The sequence below is a fragment of the Miscanthus floridulus genome, chromosome 15, assembly GCF_019320115.1.
Source record: "Miscanthus floridulus cultivar M001 chromosome 15, ASM1932011v1, whole genome shotgun sequence".
Classification (NCBI taxonomy): Eukaryota; Viridiplantae; Streptophyta; class Magnoliopsida; order Poales; family Poaceae; genus Miscanthus; species Miscanthus floridulus.
This window is the reverse complement of record NC_089594.1, coordinates 35,235,933-35,245,779: the sequence shown is the minus strand read 5'-3', so window position 1 is coordinate 35,245,779 and position 9,847 is coordinate 35,235,933. Positions and strand designations below refer to the sequence as shown.

General features: G+C 48.0%; 2 protein-coding genes across 2 annotated transcripts; both read right to left on the bottom strand.

Annotated features, from left to right (window-relative positions):
• Positions 1–4,024: 4,024 nt before the first annotated feature.
• Positions 4,025–5,217, bottom strand: LOC136509190 (uncharacterized). Its single transcript, XM_066504017.1, has 2 exons — positions 4,595–5,217; positions 4,025–4,522 (listed from the first exon to the last, which is right to left on the bottom strand). Exons 1-2 carry the CDS (start codon positions 5,106–5,108, stop codon positions 4,338–4,340), a joined length of 699 nt encoding a protein of 232 aa, XP_066360114.1. The 5' UTR covers positions 5,109–5,217; the 3' UTR covers positions 4,025–4,337.
• A 2,796-nt stretch (positions 5,218–8,013) lies between these two features.
• On the bottom strand, positions 8,014–9,049 carry LOC136506552 (protein RGF1 INDUCIBLE TRANSCRIPTION FACTOR 1-like). Its single transcript, XM_066501468.1, has 3 exons — positions 8,861–9,049; positions 8,343–8,582; positions 8,014–8,229 (listed from the first exon to the last, which is right to left on the bottom strand). Exons 1-3 carry the CDS (start codon positions 9,047–9,049, stop codon positions 8,014–8,016), a joined length of 645 nt encoding a protein of 214 aa, XP_066357565.1.
• Positions 9,050–9,847: the final 798 nt, after the last annotated feature.

Sequence of the window (9,847 nt, the reverse complement as noted above, 5' to 3'; positions counted from 1 at the left end):
GTCTCAGCGGCGCATGCCTCCCTGTAGCGTACCTTATGCTGGTGTTTAGTCTAGATGGCGTCAGACCCGCCGAAGATCATGATGCACTCTTTGGGTTTGGGGAAACCATCTCCGTCCTTGCCTTCCGCGCCTCCCTTCTTGGCTACCAGCTCCTTGCCGTCTCCCTCCTTTGACCCGCCGGCCTGTCGGAGGAAACATTTGAGGAGCTCGCACTCCTTATAGAGGTGCTTGACGGGGTAGGCGTGGTTGGGGCACGGACCATCCATGAGTTTGTTGAAGTGGTTAGGCAGTCCCTGTTGGGGCTGCTTGGCCGCACGATCGGCCGTGGCAACCAACGCGAGGCTGTCCGATCGACGTCGATCTTTTTTGTTTTTCTTGGCCCTCTGCGTGGAGGGGCCTTCGTTCGGGTCCGTGCGCTTGGCTTTGAGCTTGTCCCAGCCTTCGCCGAAGACTGCTTCGACCACCTCCTCGCTAGAGGCATGGTTGGTGGCGACATCGAGCAGGTCGCGGGTGGTATGGGGTTTCAAGCAGCCAAGCTTGTGGATTAGGGACTCGCAGTTTGTCCCGGAGAGGAATGCGCTGATGACGTATGCGTCGACAACATCGGGTAGGGAGTTGCGGCGTTGGGAGAACCTACAGATGTAATCTCGTAGGGACTCATTGGGCTCCTACTGACAGCTCTTGAGGTCCTAAGAGTTTCCCAGGCGGACATACGTCCCCTAGAAATTCCCGATGAAGACCCTTTTGAGATCTGCCTAGTCGCGGATGCTGTCGTGTGGAAGGAATTCGAGCCATGCCCGAACATGTCCCCCACGCAAATGGGAAGATATTGGATGATGAAATAGTCATCATCCACTCCTCCAGCTCGACAGGCGAGCCAGAAGTCCTCGAGCCAAATGCCTGGGTTTATCTCCCCAGTGTACTTGGTGATGTTGGAGGGAGGCTGGAAATGCTGCAGGAACGGTGCTCTCCGGATACGCTGGCTGAAGGCCCATGGCCCTGGGCCCTTAGGGCTAAGGCTCCGGTCATCCGGCCAGCGACCACGCCTGGGGCGTGTTTCACCGCTTCCCTCGATGGTTTGGCCGGGATCCGTGTCGCCTGCTGCCATACAGTGAACATCATTATTGTGTTGGGCCCGATGCCGGTCGCTAATGACGCTACGAGCGTCCTGGTGTGGATCGGGCAGCTCGCGTACCGGCAGTCGGTGTGGAGCAGAAGCTCGGTCGGACCATGGCGCGGCTGCCGCACCCCGAGCCAAGCCTATCGGATGTAGTGGCGAGCTAACGGAGCGATCTGGCTAGCGCGTCCCTGTCCCCCCAGTGGCGAGAGAGGGCGCGAGTCGGAGTCGCGACGTGGAGCTTTCCACCTGTTTGACGGCGGTGGCCTCTACTAGAACCCAGATGTTCTAGTAGACTTCCCGCTCCTGGGGGTCGACGGGCTTGGGAACACCGCGTAGAAGCATTACTGCAGCAGTGATATTCTGGCCGGCCCGAGCGAATTGTGGGACATCATTCCCCTCGTTCACCATGTCATGCTGGACCTAATGAGCGTGACCCTGGGTGCCACCCACCGGGCCATGCGCATGGGGCGCAACATGCCGCACCGATCGTGCCAGTGCAGGTGGCGGCCGATTCTGCCGCCGTTGTCGTAATTCCTTGGCGTGCTCTTGCGCAGACGCGAGGGCTTCCGCACGTGGGTCTAGAGGGGTGGAGTTTGCACAGACTCCACAAGCACCGGCGGCTGTCCTGGACCGTCCTCCATAGCGCACTCCCGGGACGGATGGTGGTGGGGCGCCACATCACCGATGCTGGAACCGTCGCTCTCACCTTCGTTATCCGGGAGTTCGTGGGAAACGATAGGAGCGAAGCCTGCCATTCCTATGAATTCGGACGTGAGTGGGGATGGTGCCAGCGCCCTTTGGAGCCCCTGAGCGTAGGCATCCGCGGAGGACGTGAGGCCATAGGGGAACCGATCATACGGTGTTTGTGGTGTAGGCGGTGCAGTCCCTCCGGGTGATCGGTGGGAGATAGTAAATAAAGGGCGAATAAGAGTACGCGTATTACTTACAGTGGGGTTTGAGTAGAGAGTTTGCTCGGAATGAAGCACAGATGCCACGCCATCGAAGTCGTGCGTCCTAGAGTCGATGGAGGACGTCTCTCCGACGGGTGCTGGGTCACGAGTCTCCTCGTGGAGGTGGAGTACGTCGAGCCGGTCAGCGATGAAGTCCAGGCTTCCGAAGAGGAAGGCCTGGGATGGCTCGAAAACGGGTGGAACCTGCATCCCAGCGGCGAGTGTGCGGGGAACTCCAACGAGCCGAACCAAATCGTATCGCCCGAGCCCGCCACGGCGGGGGTGGCGGAAGGATGGGCCATCCGATGACAAAAAAAGTGTTGAACGTACAACGTCTTCCCCATGGATGGCGCCAACTGTCGGTACAGAAAGTGACCAACTAGTGAATATTTGTAGTTTTATTGTACGTTGTGATCGGAGGTGGCCTAGCACTCAATGGCATATAATTTATATTAGTTCAGGCAACGTGCCCTACATCCAGTCAGGGTCGGTCGGTGACTTTATTCCTAAGCCTAGGTGCTCGAAGTTTGCTGTGGGGTTACAAACGAGAAGGAGAAAGATGGGGTGTACAATAGGCCCGGTTGGCTCAGGTCGGAAGGACCGAGAGCGACGGGGACTCCGCTATGAGCTTGAGTTCTGAACCTGACAGTTCTGTGGTTGTGAGCTATTGGACTAATGAATCTAAAGGAACTGAGCTTGGATCCTTCGGTCTCCTTTGTTGGAGGAAGCACATCCCCTTTTATAGATGAAGGGGACGGCTTTACAAGTGAGAGGGAAAGGGTGCGTATGCTACCGAGCCTTGTTGTCCACGCTTACCGAGCCTTATTGCCCACACAGGCGGGTACTAGATAATGGTGGGCGCCTACAACACTGTTGATGTCGCTGTAGAATGTCAGATGCACACTGGAGGTTGTGCTGCCTTTTTCAGGGATGGTGAACATTGGTACCTGCAAATACTGTTTGATGCCTAGAGGCATGTGAGGAGTCTCGCTATGTTCACCCGGTACGGTAAATCCTGGTGCCCATACCGCTATCGATGTCCAGAGACACGTGGGGGGTCTTACCGTATGAGAGATGTCAGCCCCTACAATACTGTAGAGGGAGATGTCGGCGCCTACAATACTGTTTGTCTCAGGGTGGCTGCAGAGTACTGTTCCATGCAGGGTATGGTGCCTGGTATAGTGGTTTTGACTTGTGAGCCTTGCCTTGCCTTTCTCCGCACACCTTCTGGTTCCTACCGAACGGGCGTCCCCGGTCTTATGGCTCCTATCGGCTCTGAGTGCGCCGGTCGGAGAAGAGCGGTGAGCAGGGTTCTTACGAGCCCTGGTCAGAGGGACGCGGGGTCGGAGTCGGAAGTAGGGCTCGGGGCAGGCCTTCCGATCGGAGAGGCCGTCCGGAGACGGCTAGAGCCTGAATCGAGCGCTCCGGTTGGATAGGTGGGCCGAAGTAGGTGACGAACGGGCATTGCTCTTCTTGGGCCTGGCCTTCCGGTCGGTTGCTGGACCGCCCCTTTACCCTGTTGTTTTTAGACTCTTGGGCCGAGCCTTGGCGCAGAAGCCGGTCCCCGAGGGACCCCGGGTTTATGAACCCGACAATACCCTTCTCTTGCATCTTGTACACTTTACTTTAATATAGGGTTGCATTACATGCTCCTGTTTGTGTTCATACTCTTTTGTGCCTTAGTTGAACCTAAGGAATATCTAGATTATTGAAGAATTTGTAGAGATTCTTTAACATCAGAGCTTCATTGTGCTTTTCTAGTCCAATGAGTCCTAGACCTCCTTCCTCCTTTGACATGCAGACCATATGGTGGCAGCCTTTGGTGGATTCTTTGCACTGATATCTGACCCCTCTAAAGGCAGTGTTTTCTATATTTATCTATTTGCTTGATGATAGTTTTTGGAAGGGTTAAGGACTTAAGGTGCTCATGTAATAAAAGGTTGGCAAAGACGAAAAAAACTTCATTTGTGATCCCCATTCTCTCATCCTGTGATAGAAATGAGAAAACACTCACCACCCTTATCTCTGTTTTACCAAGGGTAAAAAATTCTGAACTCTTGGCTTTGTGATTCCAATTCCAAGAGGCAAGCCCAAATAGGTGAAGCCCTTTGAACACCCGAAAGTTCTTGCTAGGAGCTCTAATTTTTCGTCACAGATATTGATGAGAACCATATACGTGGTTAAAAGCTATATATACAATATAAGTATATACAACTAATAGTAGAAACTTTGTGTGCGTGATCCGTGAGCTAGCTGCTGCCTAGCTACTAGGAGAGTGTGATGAAGTCGTGGAGTGATGCAACGAGGCTGGGCGGCCAGTGCTTGGTGTCCCGGACGTAGGCGAGGTCCGTGTAGTGCGGGTCCAGCAGCGTCGCGATGGCGAACTGGTTCTCCGCCAGCAGCGCCGCGTGCTTGTCCGCGTACAGCGCCGCCGCCAGGGCCGCGTGGATCTCTGCAAATAAACCTCACCATCATCATCAGTAATCCATCACTTCGACCTGATGACAAATAGACGACGACCCACCTGGGTATCCCTTTAGGGCGATGGAGACGTCCTCCATCTCGGCGATGGACTCGTCGCGGTCGCCGATCTCGTACAGCACCAGTGCCCGCCCCACCCGCGCGTACTCCGACAGCGCCAGGTCCGCGTACTCCCGCACCACGCGCGTGAACGACGCCAGCGCCTCCGGGAACTCCCCGCGTGCCTGCAACTCCCGCCCGAGCTCCAGCAGCCCCACGGCCTCCCGGACGCGCCGCGACACGGCCGCGCTGGCCGCGCGCTCCGTCTCCGTCACCACCGGCGGCGGCCCACTGTACCCTGCCAAATCTCCTTCCTCTCCTGCAGCCTGCGCGCCGGCGGCGGTACTGGCACTGCTGCTGGCCGCGAGGAGAAGTGCTGACGACACCAGCAGCTGCCGCCTGCCTGTCTTTGTCGATGCGATTGCTAATGGTGATGATGACGGCTGGGAGTAGATGGCTCGTGGCGGAGCCGGCGTGGCTGCTCCGGTGGCTACCGGCGGCGTGACGGGAGGCTGCATGGGTACGGCGGAGGCGTATACGTGGCGCTCACATGCCAACGTTTCGTCGTGGTGGCAGGCGACGAAGAGAGAGATAAGGTTTGCGAGGCTGCTCAAAATGAGGACATGGATTGAAAAGAATTGAAACAGGTTCGTCTGCTCTTGTCGTCGGCTCGCGTTCGTCGAAAGGAACGGTCAGAAATGATCGTGAAATGGACGGTTCACGGCAGAGCTTGCTGTTGCTCTGAGCATGACACAGACAATTGCTCGTGGCAAAAGTTGAGCCAACAAAGCGGCACAAACTGATCTAGTAGCTGAATTTCAGAAAAAATTCAAAATCCGAGGTCAACATCCCGTGAATGTTAGAGAACTTAAAATAAATATTTAGACATCTACACGATATCAAATAGAAAAATTGTCAACTATAAAGTTATATATCTTACTACGAATTACAACTTTGGTGTAAACTATGTCATCAACGTACCGGGGGTCGTTTCGGAAAAAATAAATAAAAAAGTAAATTATAAAATATTGTAACTTAAATGAATATTTGAGCCTTTAAAATATATTATTTAAAAAAGTTATCCACTACTAAGTTGTAGACCATGTGAGCTCTACAACTTTAATATAAAGTTTGTATTCATATGACTTCGTATGAAGAAGTTATTCCTTCTTATATAGGAGATAGAGAGACCAAATGACAGGTGGTCCCACTGTCACGTCAGCAAAACCATGAAAGAAATCACTTTGAAATAGTTAAGAAGAATATCTTGTCTAGTTTCAAAAGTTGAGGTGTGTATGTTGTCTGTTATTAAAGTTTGAGTTATTCTTTTTAAATTCAGTGGCTGATTCAGGGGTGGTGAATGAGACTGTAGCTCAAATAGAGTCCATTATCTTCTCCTAAAATTTGGGAGTTCAGGATTGAAATAGAGCAAGGAGGGGATTGGGCATATTTATATCTGTTGCAAGCCTGCAAAAGGCGGCAGCAAGCTGCATGCTGATCTTTTGTTCTCTCCTCCGGCGATGGACCATGGCCATGGCCAGCCACCGCCATCCACCACCCTTTGCTACTCCGCTGCTCGCGTGCTTCATTCTCTCTGGCACGCTGAAGTTTGTTGGGCTCCGAGAATAATGCATCTGGGCCACGCCTGGGGCAAGATAGAATTTGGGCCAAAATTATTAGAGTGATATTTGGATTTTGTTTGGTTTAGGGGTCATGGCGCTAGACCCAAATCCGCCCCTGTTCCTGCTCGCTCCTTCACCATCTCTGTCCAGGTTTATTTAGTGTCTGTAGCAATAGAGAAAACTTTAGTTTCGAACTTTATTATTTCCTATGTATGAGATACTTGAATTCCACAAGGAAGGTTTCCTTTTATTTACTAGATAGAAATACCGTCACCAGTTGCCAAATCATACACCTGTAGACAACGGTAAAATTTACTATAGTTAATAATGAATATTCTAGAAGCATAAATGAGATTCTCAAATTCTACATTACCAAAAAATGATTCTAAAAGAAACAATTGAATAGACAACGATTAGACACCCAAAAGATAATGCCTCCATTCCAAAACAAAAGATAAGATCTCCTAAAATCAATTAATAGAGACGGGCCTCTAAAGAGATCTGACTCTAAAAGTAATAGGAATTTCCTGTGATGGGCCTCATATGAGGCCCAAAAAAACATGGCGAGCCAAGCCCTACCCATAATCATTCCTCATATATATTGACAACACTTAGGGTTCCTCATCCCTCACTTCTCTCTTTCTCTCACAAAAACACTTCTCCCTAGTGGCACACTTCTCCTAGCAGTGCTCACATGGGGGCCCACCCCCACTTCGGTAGCCGCATCGGCACTTGTGTGGGGCCTGCTTATATGGCGCATGAACCATGAGAAACCCATCATGAGACCGACTTCAATCACATCTAAGAAAGCAAGCATTGAACATATACTAGGAAGGCAAACGATCAATCTTGCAAGGTATAGGAAGTTAATCATCAAGGTAAAAGCTCAACTATGTTCTCATTTGATTCTAGTGATAGTATATACATAGGATACAATAGCCAGCACATATCAAGTTATGCCATTATAAAAGAGCAATATATGCTTAGGGGCTTGTCTTGATAGTCAGTGGGGTTGGACAATGGGCTTGGTCATTGGGAACAAAGTCAAAGTTGGTCTTGAGAGTCACCTCCTTGTGTGCGTCAACTCCTATATGAGTACAAGGTACATATACGGAAACATGATGCTCATGATTGTTATGACAAGGTTAAGAGTGCTAGAGCGAGGGTGAGTGGATGTAGGCATCTCAGGTTCCAAGTCACATAGAATGTGCTACATTTGCTAGCCACATGGGGCCGTTAAGAAGGGTTAACGCCTAGCTCAAAATCTTGCATTTTCATGTTCTGATAGACAACCTGACGTGATAGGATGGACTTTCCATCCGTGTGAACTTGAACTGACATAGCTCGCCATGAATGGATTGCCTTGTAGGTCCGTATGTATTGTCCACATATGCACATTAGAGCCAGAATCTACATCTATAACTCGACCAGTTTTGCAAATATGGATTTTGGATTATGATTATGCACATGATGCTAATGATCAACCAAGTGCAATGACGGGTCATGACACTACATAATCTTGTCACTTGTTCTTCGTGATTTGAAGTAAACCTTGGGGTAGAACTACATAAGAGAGATAAAGGCTATGACTACACTATGTGCTTCTAGTATAACAATTGCGTGCTTTGAGAGAAACAACCATTAGATGGTCTAGTAAAATGTTTTCAAAAGGCACGCAATTTGAAGAAATCAACCCTACATAGCATTGGGGTCATTCATTCATTCATTTATTCTACCCATGGCAAATATTCTCTCATCTTATCTGCCCCAACATTTAATGGATATTGTCATGAGCTTCACATTAGAAGAATGGCGCACGTTGGGGAATTCCCTTGCGTCGGTGGCGAGCAACCCTTTTTGGTGGTGGTTCTTCGTTATTCTTGTCATTGCAGCTGTCTTTGTCACTTGTAGTACTTGAACCAACATCGTCAATCCTAGTCACATGATCCTTACCATTGGATTGAGGGCTATTTTCAACCATGGATGGCATACTCATTTCCATATTTAAGCCTCTAAGCTGTAAAAGGTAAGGATTTTATTAGATATATGCAATCCATTAATTATGGAACTTATTTCTTATTTTTGTACTTTTGAGAAAATAACATCCTTAGATAGTTTGTGATAACTTACATTGCATCCAAGAGAGCAGAAGCAAAATGCATCAAGTAGAGCACGATTGCATGTCTCACAGCTATGTGTTGATGACGAAGGTGCCTTACAAATGGGGACACCAGAAGCACGCAGTTGTGGGCGCTCATTCAAGAATACGACCCTTGCACTATTGATCACATAAGTTTGCACATCGCTAATATCAAGGATGTCCTCAATCTCTGAAACCCTCACAACATCATGATAGGATGATCGCCTTATCTGAAACATCGAATTATTTGAAACTTAAATACTTCCTTCTTTTCATAGATCATACGTGTGCTTGGTCAAAGGACCCGTGGCCTATGAATGAAATCTATTTTTATACACCCAAATTCAGAACACATTTTATGTAAAGTTTTATAACATTTCTTAATTATGAGGTGGCATAAGAAGCAACAAGAGAAAAAACATCTAAATCATAAAATTTTGAGTTGTATGACATGTATGATATGAAATGTTTTACCTTTCCATTGACTACACGACTACACATTTCTTACCTGGATTACACGATGAGTGGAATGATCGCTTGAACGGCAATTGTTGCAGAAAGCAGCTGGTGTAGCCTCACACTGGGTGCAAAATAGGGTACACTCGTTGCGACTAGCAAGAAGATGGTTTGCACAAGTCGTAAAGAACTGTGTTGCAAGCAATATCTGTAGCCATGAAGGGACTGTCTCCCTTTTCATTGTAAAATCAGTAGTCTATTATGTTCTTTGTGGTAATGTTGGGGCCTGTAAGTGAATGGAATGGTTGTATTTATAGGAAAAGAATAGTGAGACGTACATGAGTTTTTGCTGTAAAATTGCTGGCACAAATAGGCGTTTTGCATGATTTGTGGTGGTAAGAACTGAAATGCCAGCTAGAAAATAAGAGAAACAATATAATAATAAAAAGTACATGCATTTTTCCTACAAAACAGTGGGCGCAGTATGATGTTTTGCATAATCTGTGGTGGTAAGAACTGAAATGATAGCTAGAAATTAAGAGAAACAATATAATAATAAGAAGTACATTTACTTTTCCTATAATACAGTGGGCGCAGTATGATGTTTTGCATAATTTGTGGTGGTAAGAACTAAAATACCAGCTAGAAATTAAGAGAAACAATATAATAATAGGAAGTACATTTACTTTTCCTATAAAATAGCGGGCGCAGTATGATGTTTTGCATAATCTATGGTGGTAAGAACTGAAATGCCAGCTAGAAATTAAGAGAAACAATATAATAATAAGAAGCACATTTACTTTTCCTACAAAACAGCGGGCGCAGTATGATGTTTTGCATAATCTGTGGTGGTAAGAACTAAAATGCCAGCTAGAAATTAAGAGAAACAATATAATAATAAAAATACATTTACTTTTCCTATAAAATAGCGTGCACAATATGATGTTCGGCATAATCTATGGTGGTAAGAACTGAAATGCCAGCTAGAAATTAAGAGAAACAATATAATAATAAGAAGTACATTTACTTTTCTTACAAA

Excerpts from the sequence above, each read along its gene's own strand:
- LOC136509190 (XM_066504017.1), bottom strand. The coding sequence starts at position 5,108 with ATGCAGCCTCCCGTCACGCCGCCGGTAGCCACCGGAGCAGCCACGCCG. Across the intron at positions 4,523-4,594 it reads CGCCCTAAAGGGATACCCAG|AGATCCACGCGGCCCTGGCG; the intron begins GTGGGTCGTCGT and ends GTTTATTTGCAG.
- LOC136506552 (XM_066501468.1), bottom strand. The coding sequence starts at position 9,049 with ATGAAAAGGGAGACAGTCCCTTCATGGCTACAGATATTGCTTGCAACA. Across the intron at positions 8,583-8,860 it reads CCACTCATCGTGTAATCCAG|ATAAGGCGATCATCCTATCA; the intron begins GTAAGAAATGTG and ends TCGATGTTTCAG. Across the intron at positions 8,230-8,342 it reads TCTGCTCTCTTGGATGCAAT|CTTAGAGGCTTAAATATGGA; the intron begins GTAAGTTATCAC and ends TACCTTTTACAG.